General features: G+C 38.2%; 1 protein-coding gene across 15 annotated transcripts in view; it reads left to right on the top strand.

Annotated features, from left to right (window-relative positions):
• The window catches only part of ABCG2 (ATP binding cassette subfamily G member 2), a 141,039-nt gene extending 138,665 nt beyond the window's left edge, over window positions 1–2,374 (top strand). For 14 of the 15 annotated variants that reach the window (XM_015138720.3, XM_078001419.1, XM_015138722.3 and 11 more), the window contains one exon: window positions 279–2,374. In XM_015138720.3, the coding sequence (XP_014994206.2) occupies window positions 279–426 (148 nt within the window). In that variant the 3' untranslated portion in view covers window positions 427–2,374. 15 annotated transcript variants of the gene reach the window in all.
• Window positions 2,375–14,281: the final 11,907 nt, after the last annotated feature.

The raw sequence follows: 14,281 nt of genomic DNA, 5'->3' as shown, positions 1-14,281 counted from the left end.
CCTGGTCAAGTTCCTTAAACCTTAGTCTCCTCATCTTTTAAGTGTGTACAATGTCCATCACATTGGATTGTTTTAGGAATTAACTAAGTTAGGATCATGTTGCTTGTTAGTGTCTAGCAAAATTTTAAGCACGCAATGACTGTTAGCTATGACATCTGAAGGGATAATCATTAAAGGCTTGGTTGACTTTTAGGCTCCCTTAAGGAACAGTGGATATACTGAGTAACATTTGACAGATGCTAGGAATGAGTTATATTCTTTTTTCTGTTGAATTTCAGATGTACTGGTGAAGAATATTTGACAAAGCAGGGCATCGATCTCTCACCCTGGGGCTTGTGGAAGAATCACGTGGCCTTGGCTTGTATGATTGTTATTTTCCTCACAATTGCCTACCTGAAATTGTTATTTCTTAAAAAATATTCTTAAATTTCCCCTTAATTCAGTATGATTTATCCTCACATAAGAAAGAAGCACCTTGATTGAAGTATTCAATCAAGTTTTTTTGTTGTTTTCTGTTCCCTTGCTGTCACACTGTTGCACAATAGCAGTTGTTTTAAAGAGATACATTTTTAGAAATCACAACAAATGGAATTAAACATGAAAGAATCCAAGATATCATGTATCGCATATTAGTTCATCTCCTCAGACAGTAACCATGGGGAAGAAATCTAGTCTAACTTATTAACCTAAAAAAGGAGAATTGAATTCTGGAAACTCCTGTCTCTGGCATTTGTTTCCTCATCTTTAAAATGAATAGGTAGGTTAGTAGCCTTTCAGTCTTAATACTTTATGATGCTGTGATTTGCCATTATTTAATAAATGACAAATGTATTAATGCTATACTGGAAATGTAAAATTGAAAATATGTTGGAAAAAAGAGTCTGTCTTATAGGGTAAAAAAACCACTGTGATAGAAAAATCTTTTTGATAAGCACATTAAAGTTAATAGAACTTACTGATATTTCTCTCTAGTGGTGTAATATCTCAGGAATCTTGGCTGAGGGTTTTGAACTGTAGGTAGAGTAGAGGTCCATTAATAGAATTCTTGCACTATTTCTGGAACATTCTAGCTGTGGAAGGTCACGTAACCTTCTTGGGGTAGTTCAGTGGTTTATGATCCAGGTGTGTGTCAGAATCTTCTGAGGAACTTTGCTAAAATACAAAAGTCTGGCCTCTGCCTATCCGCAGTGCATAAGTATCTCCAGATCTACCTTCATAAAGGAATCTGACCACTCCTGGATTTGGTAATTTCTAAGATCTTTTCCAGCTCTGGAAATTTTACTTAGGATTTAATAACTATTACATCTGTCCCTGCGTAGGTTTTCTTTCCTACTTATATACCTTATTTCTGTATGTCCTTTTCATTCTAACCTTCATCAGTAATAGGGAAATATTTTAATCTTTTTTTAGTTGAAGGGTAATGTACCAAAAAATATAGTTCAGTGAATTATGTGCAACCACCCATGCAGGTCAGGAAATAGAAGATTGTAGCACACAAAAGCCCACTCAGCCACTCTCCCAGTCACTACTTCCTTTCTTACCCCTGCGTTATTTTTGAAATGACACTTGCTGTATTCCCCTGTGTTGCTGTTATGAGAACACTGCTACAGCCAAGTGTTATGTTTTTGTGTGCATAGGTTGATACTTAATTCTCTCCCCACTTTTTAATAAATTAAAAGAATTTGGAAATAATTTTGTTGCAAAGATAGTGAGGAAATTTCCTGTCTACTCTTTGCCCAGCTTCCCTTAATGTTAACATTTTATATAGCAAGGTGCATTTGTCAAAGCTAAGAAATTAACATTGGTACAATCACTGTTAATTAAACTGCACACAATATTCAGATTTCACCACTTTTCCACTAATATTCTTTCATTGTTCTAGGATTCAATTCAGGAGACCACATTGCATGTAGCCCTCTTTTTTAAAAATAAATACTTTTCAATACTTACAGGAATTAAGTGAGCTGGGGCATCACTGGTGTGTAGATGCCCTGAGACTGGTCATCTTGGAATTCATTTAGTTTGTCCGTGGGTGCCCTGACATTCTGTCACAACATCAATTTGGGAACATGGCATTATATTTTTATCTTTGAACTTTTTTCTTTTTGGATGATATTTGATTTAACGCATCATCTTGGAACACATTATCTTTTTTCTTGGTTATGTGATCATGAAGATTAATCAGTTTTTCCTGTTCTTGGTATAATTCCTGCTTTTCACATACCTGTGCCTTACAGTTCTCTGTATATACCCTTCCCTTATTACACAGAGAGAAATATCTATCTATACTTTTTACACAAAATATACTTCAGAAGAAACAAAACAGCCAAAATTATTAACAACTACTTTTTAAATAAATGAGAATTTAATTATATCCTGTTTTATGTATCCTCTTTTTATATTAAAATTGCTTTTATATACTTTTGTTGTGGTAAGAACCACATAACATAAAATTTATCATCTTAACCATTTTAAAATTAAGGAACTTTTAAAAAAGTGTGGTTTATTTTCTTATAAAATAGAAATTTATTTAAGGATATAGATATCCATATATTATATACACCTTGTATATTATATGTATTCTCTATTTTATATCCTATATATCAGGATATATATATTATATAGGATATATATCCTATATATAATTCATATCTTATATATAATATATGGGTATATATATCCTTAAGTAAATTTCTACATTGTAAGAAAACAAACCACACTTTAAAAAACGTTCCTTAATTTTAAAATGGTTAAGATGGTAAATTTTATGTGCTCATTTTATGTTTTTTATATATATATATATATTCTTTTGATTTTATTTTCCCGGATGTCAGAACTAATCTATAATGGAGACGAATTAATGTGGTTTAACATAAAATAAACCTCAGTTAAATGAATATAAGTTGCTATTTGTACTGTTTATACTATAAATGTATACTATCTGTATTGCTTTGCATTTCTTAATGGCAATATATAGTGTTTTATGATACCTCACTGTACTGTGTCTAAAGAACTTTTCTTTTGGATGTAGCAGTAGGATTATAAAAGGTCATTGGCTTGACAACACCTGCAAGTCATTACAGTATTTTAAAAACTTTTTTGATTGGTTTTCACAGTAAAAAAAAAAAAAAAAACTTTCTATTACAGCCCATTTTTTTGCACATACACAAAAATATAATCCAAACAAGTTTCTTGTGGTGCATTCTGAAAGATATTTTTAAAATAAGATTTGAGTAAATCTATCTTCTAGGTCTATCAATATAATGAAGCAAATATGCAATCAAGAAATACATGTTTTCAAAGTTATATAATTATATCCATCTCTTTAATTATTTTTGGTGTCCTGGTTTGATAATTTATGTGCTTATGCTGGGATTATTGCTCTCCCTACCTCTCATGGATATCAAAAGGACTAAGTAATTCTTAATACTTTTTTTTCATTTCATGTTCTTTGTTTTCATAGAACCTTACATTCCCCAAATTCCTTTATGCATCTGTAAAATGAGAGTTTCTTCTACCTTTAAAGTTCTGTGAATGCATGGATATTTACATTGTTTTTTTTTTCAACTAGCTTCAAGAAGAACAGCCAATTTGACTTTTTCAGTGTCCACTAAATTTCTCAGTGCAACCCTATAATTTATTTATTTTGATTTTTTTCAAAAATTTGAATAATCTGTCATGCAGATTCAGACTAAAGTTGCTAAGATCAAAGAAGGGAGGATGGTCTTTTGTTTAAAAAGGCATCTTTCCATCTGTGTTTCTGGTTGGTCTTGTGTATTTTGTTTTAAAGACTTTGTTTTGGTTGGTGGAGGCAGAACGGAGGGGAGTTCATTATTCCTGTAAACCAGGCGTTGACAAACTTTGAGAGGGGCCTGATACTTTGTCTCTCGGGGTCTTTTTTTTTTTTTTTTTTTTTGCTATTTGCCTCTTTTAAAAAACATAACTTTAGAAAAAAATTAAAAACCATTTTCAGCAATGTAAAACCTCTACTTAGCTGGAGGGCTGTACATCACAGCCAGTGAACACCAGATCTGGCCCAGAGGCCGTCGTTTGCAGAGATGGCTGCTGTAGACAGTTGTTGTTCCTGCTTCATGTGAGGCTGTGTTAATATGCTGATAAACCAAAGTTCGAAGAAATTTGTTGTAATTTTAAATTTCAAGATATTATATTGAAATCCTGTTTCTTCTTAATAGAACAAACACAGTGCTTCTTGATACTTCATTCTCTCCCCCACCTTTCTGCCCTGCTTTGACAAAAGGCGAAAAGTGGGTTTCTGCATCCGCCATTAGTTTTACACTCAGTCCTGTGTGGTGGCAGTTAGTATGGTAAGAGGGGTAAGAGAGGCTGGTATCAGTTGAGATGGAGCCTTCTGGCCTCGGGGCATGTGGGAGAACGTGTGTTTTGTTTTGTTTTGTTTTTTTTCTCATGTTCAGGAATTGTTTGTTTTTGAGATGGAGTCTCATTCTGTCTCAGGCTGGAGTGCAGTGGTGCGATCTTGGCTTACCGCAATCTCTGCCACCCGGGTTCAGGTGATTCCCCTGCCTCAGCCTCCTGAGTAGCCGGGACTACAGGTGTGTGCCACCACACCTGGCTAAATTTTGTATTTTTAGTAAAGACGAGGTTACACCACGTTGGCCAGACTGGTCTTGAACTCCTGGCCTCAAGTGATCCACCCGCCTCAGCCTCCCAAAGTGCTGGGATTACAGGTGTCAGACCACTCTTGGCCTGGAATTTTTGTTTTTAGTGCATCCAAAGGGGTGGCTATTCTCTGAGTAATGAATTCACACCAGTCATCCGACCAAAGATCTGTAACCCAGAGCACCAAATCACTCATTTAAACAGTACAGTTTTAATGTGGACATTATGTTGTTACATTATTCTCTCAGGTGTGAAACTGAGGTCAGAGGGTTCCTTGGTAAACACAGATTTGGGATTTAAGACCAATGCAACAATGTCTACTACATCCATAGGGATTTGTGTGTCAAGCTAACCTGAATAGTTGCTCCAGCTAACCTTCACCAAGACAATGCAGGAGATAGCAGTGTCCCCACCCCACCCTCACAGGCTTGTGTTTATCTTCTGTGGACTAAAGATCCCGGCCTTGAACTGCACCAGACATAGCTACCATCTGGCTTGCAGCCTGTTTGTATACATATTTTAAATAAATGGTTAACTTGCATGTTGACTTGTAGACTACTTTTTTCCCTCCACTTAGCAATATGAACATAATGATACTCTAAATCAAAGTAAGTCTTATTTTCTAAACTATAAAACTTCAAATTTCTTTCTTTCTTTCTTTTTTTAAGACAGGGTCTCAGTCTGTTCTTTAGGCTGGAGTGCAGTGGCTCAATCACAGCTCACTGCAGCTTCGATCTCCCAGGCCCCAGTGATCCTCCCGCCTCAGCCTCCCGAGTAGCTGGGACTATAGGTGCACGCCACCACACCTGGCTAATTTTTTTGTAGAGATAAGGTCTCACTTGGTTGCCCAGGCTGGCACATTTCTTTGTGATTACATAGGGTGGAATTTCCTAAGCTTCCCTGATAAGAATCAGTGGTCATCTAGAATGCTTATAATAGGAAGGAAAGTATTACCTTTTTTCTCCCTTGTGTCAGAGGTAGGCTGGAAATTCTAGGTAATTATTTGGGAAATATAGCACCTATTTAGGATTGCAATAAGAAGTTAAGGCTCACTAACTTCCATTGTTATAGTTTGATCTTCATTCAATCACTGGGTAACTGCTGCATTGAAAACCATGCATTGTATTTTGTATCCACCTAATATCAGAAGCACAAGTAGAACTAAGTGAACCCATTAGCATCACCTGATCTTCAGATCATTTTTTAGCTGCAGAGTCATCCTTCCACCCCTGAGCCCCGTAGAACAGCGTACAGATGGTCCTCGACTTACGATCTTGTTATCTTCCGGTAAACCCATATCGTAAGTCAAAAATACACTTAATACATTGAACCTACCGAACATGATAGCTTGGCCTAGTCTAAGAATGCGCTCAGGACACTGATACACCCTGCAGTTCAAAATCCCCTAACACAAAGCCTATTTTATAGGCTTTATATTTTATTTTATATTAAAGTGTTGAATATCTCTGTAATTTATTGAATACTAAATGAGACTCAAAGTCTGGTTCTACTGAATGTGCATGGCTTTTGTACCTTTGCAAAGTTATAAAGTCCTAAGTCAAGCCCTCGCAATTCAGAGACCATTTGTATGTGGGCCTCTGCTAAATGACACTTGGAAGCGGTACTGCTTTGATCTAAGTGAGGATGCCGGCTCTCACTTGGCTCCCTCTGTCAGGCACCAAAGTCTCAGCTCAAAGAATCAGCTCAATAATGAGAGGCTTGGCGGCATGCTGTTTGGAAAACCTCAAGCTGTTCCATCTTTTTCATTTTCCAAATGGGGAAACTTGTGTTTCAGAGACTGCAACTGGCCAAAGGTCACACAGATTATTTCCTTGCTAAGATTTGGAAAATACTGCAGTATTATCAGGCGCGTCTTGATAAATCCTGAGGTGGGTTCCTTTGGAAAATGCCCTATGCATAAGCCAGAATGGGTGCAGTGGGTGTCAGTGGAAGATAAGGAGTTGTAAGAGCTGTGAGGCAAATATGGGGCCTTTTTATCTCTACAGCTAATCTCTGTAATTCATTGAATGCTGAATGTGAAAAACAGAATGGTGGCATGCTACTCAAAGTATGGTACTACTGAATGCGCATGGCTTTCATACCATCGCGAAGTTAAAAGGTCCTAAGTCAAGCCCAGGCAAGATTCCCCAGTTCTCCTCCTCTTGTCATCCTTTACTCACCAGGTCTGTAACCCTGATGGACTAGCTCAGGGTAATCTATAATGTTCTTACCCATAAAATAGGGATTCTAATAGTATCTACCACAGTTGGGTTATGGAAATTACATAAGATGCTATATGTAAAGTGCCTAGAAATACCTGGTCATGGGACCTGCTCAATACATTTTTAGCTATTACTGTTTTATTCCACAGGACATGACTGGTCATAAGCATCATGCTAGTGGCAGTTCATGGGTGATGCCCTCAGTGAAAAGTGGGGCACTATCCTCCAGCATGTGTTTTATGGATTGAGCCAGAGTTCAACAAACTGGCTTGCCAGCCAAATCCAGCCCACTGTCTGCTTTTGAAAATGCAACTTTATTGGAACACAGCCATGCTCATTCACTCTTGTAGTGTTTGTGGCTGTTTTTGCCCTATGATGGCAAAGTGGTTGCACCAAAGACCATTATGACCCACAAAGCCTAAAATAGTTATCGGTCCTGTATGTAAAGTTTCCAGGTCCCTACATTAAGTGAGTATTTCCTGCCTGCTTCCAACAGTTAAAATGCACAGGTCCATGAATCAAGCAATACTGGCTTCTCTCAATATCATTCCCATTAACCCATCTTTAGAATTTACACTTTTGTTTCTGCACCTTTAGTCTCTGCTGGTTTAGATGTTCTGGACTTAAAAAGCGGGGGAACATGTCCACCTGGAAGTACACTGAGGGTTCCACTGAGTCTGCTACTGTCTGCCACGTGGTCTCTTTGGGATTTCCACACCTGTGGAAGAGCAGGCAGAGAAAAGATATATTTGTCATCCTGAGAGGCTGGGGTTACTGCTACATAATTGGGCAGAGATTTCACAGAGATAACTCAGTGTTTCCATGCTCCACAGCTCTGTAAGGGCAAGGTAACCAAGGGCTCTGAGCCCTCGAGATTGAACGTGTGGATCAGTGCACCAGGCACGCAGCTTAGTACAGTTGAAGTAGCAGCCAAGAGCGAGGGAACTCCCGGAAGGACAGTAGAGGGTGAAGTTATTACTACAGCTGTCTGAGCAGCAGCAGCAATGGGGACTAGGTAGTTCTAGTCCTGTATTGTGTTACCTAGAGATTACAGCTGGCCTCTCCCTCACAAAGTCCAGGGTGTGCATGAGTGGATCTGAATGGTGCAAGGGGTGGACTGGAGTAGACACTTGTGTTGCTGTCTCCTATGTGATTTTGGTTGCAGCTCTGGTGGACAGTTCCATGTGAGCTTAGACCTTAGCATCCCACTCCTGCACCACATGTCTCTTCACTTTCTGCTCCTGGGCCTTCTCCAAATTTGAAAGAAGTTCACCTTGTGTGCAAGTGTAGCCTGGTAACACCCAGGAGCACCCCTCAACCAGTAGGGATTGGGGCCAGTGGGCAAATGCCCCAGCCTTAGTTCTTCAGACAGAGGGGCATTCTGTCATGTTCTCAGAGGAGGAGCTGAGGCAACACACCCGCATACTGGCATTTCCTCCTTTTTTGTGTGACTTTGTTCCCTACTCCAGTTTTTGAATATCACCTCCCAAATAAACTATTAAATACTTGAACCCAAAGTGCTTGTCTTATCTCTTCCTTCAGAGAAACACAAACTAAAACACATTCTCATTAAGACGAGAAATAAGCATGTCTACTTTGGCTGCCTCTCTCTAGCATGGTACTGTCCTTATTTACAGATGAGATGGTCTTCTACATAGAAAACGTAAAGAGGCCAGGTGCGGTGGTTCATGCCTGCTCATCCAGCACTGTGAGAGGCCGAGGCAGGAGGATCACTTAAGGCCAGGAGTTTGAGGCTGCAGTGAGCTGTGATCACCACTGCACTGCACTCCAGCTTGGGCCACAGAGTGAGACCCTGTCTCTACAAAAAAAGAAAGAAAAAGAAAAAGAAAAAGAAAGGAAAACCTAAAGAAACACAGAACCACAGCTAGTAAAAAACTTCAACAAGTGTGCTGAGTGTAAGATTAATTTATTTAAAAATTAGTAAATTAATTTCCTTTAGAATAGCAATAACCAACTAGAAACTATAATGAAAGAGAAGATTCTGTTCATCATAGCAATAAAACCATAAAACAGTAAAGCTGTAGTAGCAATGAGACCATATTAAACAATGCATAAGATCTTTAAGGAATTTTAAGACACAGGACATGATGGAAGATCTGAAAAAGGGGCGCATTATCGTGTTTCTGATATTGTAAAGATATCAATTCTCCTCAAACCAATATATTCAACACAATCCAAATTAAATTTCAATGAGACGTTTCCCTCTTTTTCCTCTCAGGAACCCATCAAACTTATTTTAACATTTATATGAAAAAAAATGATTCACAAAAATAGCTTAGTCTGATTTTGCAAAACAAAAAATAAACCCAGAGAGGTATCACCTCACCACATCTGAAGACATACTAAAAAGACAGTCATAGAAGTCATCGTGCAGGAACAATCCTAGATCAGTATAACGGGATAAAGCATTCAAAAACAGGCACATATATGCATGAATCTGAAATATATTGACATCATGAGCTACTAAGGAAAAAGGACTTATTTAATACAGTGTTGATTAAACTGGCTCTTTATGTGGACAAAAATACCTACAGACCTTTTATACAAATTTAAAATATTAAATGTGAAAGGTAAAACCATAAGTTTAATACATAAAAATTTTGTGACCTCATGAAGGTCTCTTTAAGACCCCCAAAACAATGAGGCAAAAACATAGATGAATTTTTCTATGTAAAAATGAAGGAAACATTGGCAAAGTTATCAGGTGGATGAGAGATATTAACAGGGTCCAAACTGGTAAGGGATTAATATTTAAACAATACAAGGAACTTGTAACAAACAATAAAAAAGACCTTGACCCAGCAGAGAAATAGGCAATAAACAAAAACATACTTGTTTCCCATTAGATCAAATTGTAAGATGTTAAAGGTTTGATAGGTCATTTACAAAGAGAAACCCCAGTGACTAATGACTAGGTGAAGGGATGGATATTCAACTTTATTGGGAATCTAAAAGATGCAAAATAAAATGAGGTCTCACTTTTGAAACATTCCATTTAGCACAGATGAAGAAGCTAGATGGTACCAGTGCTGATGAGAGTATGGCTAAATCCAGCTTTCTCATGTATGTAGTGGAATTGTAGGCTGGTGCAGTCATTCTGGAGGGCAACCTGATCGTTCTGGGTAGAGTACATGCCTGGGATTTAGCACTCCAACTTCTGTTATATACCCACCGAGAAACTTATGAAAAGTCAATAAGCGAATTTACAAAGATTTGGGGTTTTTTTTGGTTTTGTTTTTGTTTTTTTTGAGGCAGAGTCTCACCCTGACACCCAGGCTGGAATGCAGTTCAGTGGTGCAATTTTGGCTCACTGCAATCTCTGCCTCCTGTTCAAGCAATTCTCCTGCCTCAGCCTCCCTGGCAGCTGGGACTACAGGCACACACCACCACGCCTGGCTAATTTTTTGTATTTTTAGTAGAGATGGGGTTTTGCCATGTTGGCCAGGCTGGTCGTGAACTCCTGGCCTCAAGTGATCCACCCACCTCAGCCTCCCAAAGTGCTGGGATTACAGGCTTGAGCCACCGCGCCCAGCCCAAAGATTTTGAAATAGAATTAGGGCCAGCCATTCTGCTATAGTAATGGATATTATGTAAAATGTGGCTGCATGCTAGGAAGTACTACACAATCAACAGGATAACTTACTAGAGCTACACACTGCAGAAGAAATACACCTTAATAAAAGCATTGTAAGCAAAAAAAAAGGTCTATGGTATAAATCGATTTATTTAAACACACAAACAGGATTTGTTTTTCTACATATCCAAAATTACCAGAATGGGTCCCTATGAGGGCAATGGCAGGAATGGGTAGTCTGGAGATGAAGGAGAGCATGTAATAGTGGTGGATAAGATAAAATGCCGAAAGCATTTACTGGGGCTGTGAGAAGCATATGGCACAATACACATAAAGGGACCTTCAAAAATATATATTGTGTTGGGAGGCCAAGGTGGGCGGATCACGAGGTCAGATCAAGACCATCCTGGCTAACATGGTGAAAGCCCGTCTCTACTAAAAATACAAAAACAAAATTAGCCAGGTGTGGAGTCGGGCGCCTGTAGTCCCAGCTACTGGGGAGGCTGAGGCGGGAGAAAGGCATGAGCCTGGGAGGCTGAGCTTGCGGTGAGCGGAGATCGCACCACTGCACTCCAGCCTGGGTGCCAGAGCGAGACTCTGTCTCAAAAACAAACAAACAAAAATATATATGTACACACACACACAAATTGTTATGTACTCAGAATGTATTGTATTGACAATCTTAATGGTAAAAAAGAATTATTGACTAAGAAACTGCTTTGGTTTATATAAAGACTGAACAGATTTTGCTTGGTCTTATTCAAAGAAAGGGATTTCAAGATAAATCACGCAACATATAATGGCCTGAACATGAAAACATTTTTATTTTGAACTCAGCATGAAACTTGGAGGATTGCTTTTCAAACCTTTAAAATCTTATGCTTTGATCAAATGAAAAACAAATGTGTATTCTTCATTTAAAGAACAGACTAGCATAAAATAAATAAGGCATTAGAAAATTTCATCATGTGTTTCTAGTTTGTTTTTTCTTTAGTTCAAAGACTGGACTCAGATTAAACAGACAACAGTGAATAACTTTTGAACCTGCAACTGCACATTCAACTTAATGGTCTGTTCAGATTTGTTTGATAAGCTAATAGACTGATCAGGATAAATAAAACAATTTGTGTTGACAGCATTAGCTCTATAACCATTCAATACATCTCTTTAGAATTGAAGTTCATAGGCATTTGGATTTTCTGGGAGCACTGGCTGCCTCCATTGCTTAATTAATATTGCATTTCTCAAAGCCGTTCTGTTTTTCAAGCTACTGATATCTTTTAATTATTACTTATAAATAGAAAATAGCTTATATTTTCAAGATAGCTCTTACCATGATCCTTCGATTTTCTTGGGTGACTGAATACTCCCAATGCTTCCTCCATTTGGCAAGGTCATGGTGAAAGGGGCAGCATATCCAATTTTTTCATCCGTCTGGATGCAGTAGAACTCAACTGGCTTATAATAATACTACCATGTCAACGGCGTGCCCTTATCTTCTTAACACTTACATGGTGTGGTAAGGGACTACTGGTCGTTTTATGTACATCTTTGAGTTGACCCTTTCCCCAATAGTATTAGATATTTCTTTCTTTTTTAAATGCAAACACCAACTTGAACCAGATAAATATTTCTTTTAATCTGTAAAAGAACCAGCACAGTTCATAAGAGAAAAAACACAGATGATCCATATGAAAAAATCAAACCCTTACAGAACTGTAAGATTGATGCCACTTTCACTTACAAATAGGAATCTTCTCCATCAAAGGTTGTTTTTTTCCTTTAAGAGATGATTGGTGGTCTGTGATTTCTCTGAAAATATTGGCCCTGTTCTACTGTCTTGAAACTTAAATTTACATCCACGAAAACATCTCTACCTCTTAACGTTTTCGTTTACTGCTTTTTTTTGTTTTTGAGACAGGGTCTCTGTCACCAAGGCTGGAGTGCAGTGGCAAGCACCACCATGCCCGGCTGATTTTTCTATTTTTTGTAGAGATGGGGTTTTTACCATGTTGCCCAGGCTGGTGTTTACTGCTTTTTGAAGTCTAGAAGAAACTCTTAAGAAATCCTGTCTTTTGTGAAGCAGTATCTGAGATTCAGCAATTTCTTCGTTTTTGTGCATAATTTTCTTCTGTTTAAATTTAAATAAAAATAAACACTTTTTATGAAAAGTTCTGTTTGCAGGTGGACAAATGGGTGCTTATAAATTTGGTTATAATATGACTTGGTATAAATGTTCTGAAAAATTATTTGGTAATATGTGTCAAGACCATGTGTTCATAGAGTAACCTAATTATTACATTTCCAGATACTTCTCTATACAGAATTCCATGAAGAAATAACCAGATATGTGAAAAAAAAATTTATGTTGACATATGTTAGTCATGGCATTAGAGATAATAATAAAAAATGGGAAGAATCTAAATGTCCAATAACAGGGCAGATGTATTTTGGGTAATTCATATGTATTAAAAATGTATAACTTATGAATTGACATGTATCACATATTCGTATATTCTATATATTTTTTAATTTTAGAGACAGGGTCTCTCTCAGTTGTCTAGGCTGAAATGCAGTGGTAGTGTGATCGTAGCTCATGTAACCTTGAATTCCTGGGCTCAAGCGATCCTTCCGCTTCAGTTGCATAGCTGGGAATGCAGGCGTGTACCACTATGCCCAGATAAGTTATTTTTACAGAGACAGGGTCTCGCTATGTTGCCCAGGCTGGTCTTGAACTCCTGGCCTCAAGCAATTTTTCTGCCTCAGTCTCCCAAAGGTCTGGGATTACAGTTGTGAACCACTGTGTCCGGCCTTCATAAATAATATTAATTTATACTGATTCGCTCTGTAGCCATTAATAGAAATCAGGGTTTCATGGAATGTTTATGATACAATATGAAATGGAAAAGCAGTACACAAAACTGTACAAATAATAGCCCAATTTTGAAATACAAACACAGAAGACTTTTAAGTGTTTTGAGTTATTATTTGGCAACATAAGTCTCCTTTATTTACCTTTCAAATTTGCAGTTGTCAAGAATTCCTTTCCTTTTTGCTGATTCAACAGATTGTAACTTGCTGAGCAAGTCACTGGGCTAGGTACTATAGTACCTCCTTCCATTTGTAATGGAAATTTCAGCTTTAAAGTGCTTTCATACATATATGTTCTTACGGCGCAAGCAAAATCCTATGAGGGAGACAAGTATTGATTTTCCCATTTGACAAATGAGGAAACAGTCTTCAGAGAAACTGGACCAGTTGTCTTGGCATAATCACATGACTAGTAAGTACAGAGTGGGGACTGGAGATTTAGCCTAGTGCTGTTTTCTTTATGCTTTTAAACTTACCTGTTTTATGGGTGGTCTACATAGAGTCACCATGTGGCACAACTCCACGGAGCCCCATTTGTAGTATCCTAAGGGGATGGACTCCCTTAGGGTTGAACACTGCGTGATCATCCATAGTGCATAATGTGGGCACCTTGCCCGTGTGGCACTTCCGTGTATGCCTGCTGGTTTTCGTCTACCAGTGTCTGCATTTCTTTGCCTGCAGGCTTGCTCAGAAGCCAGCAAAGGCTGCTTTGTCTATTGTACGCGCTAGGGAACTACTACCATTATCCCAGAGTGGTCTTCCAACCAAAGTCCTGGCCCCTCAGCTGGGATAAGGCTGAATTGTTTGTTCTAGTTTTTCCTACACTGTTTCTCAGCATTTTACCACAGGAATTAGGCTTTGGCAGCCTATGCTGTTACGCAGCTAGACGACACGCCCTTTACTGGCACCTTCTCTTCTACTCCCCATCTTTGCCACTCCACTATCCCTATTGCCT

The sequence above is a fragment of the Macaca mulatta genome, chromosome 5 (assembly GCF_049350105.2).
Source record: "Macaca mulatta isolate MMU2019108-1 chromosome 5, T2T-MMU8v2.0, whole genome shotgun sequence".
Taxonomy (NCBI): domain Eukaryota; kingdom Metazoa; phylum Chordata; class Mammalia; order Primates; family Cercopithecidae; genus Macaca; species Macaca mulatta.
Note: the sequence above shows the minus strand (reverse complement) of the source record. Positions and strands in the feature narration are given on the sequence as shown.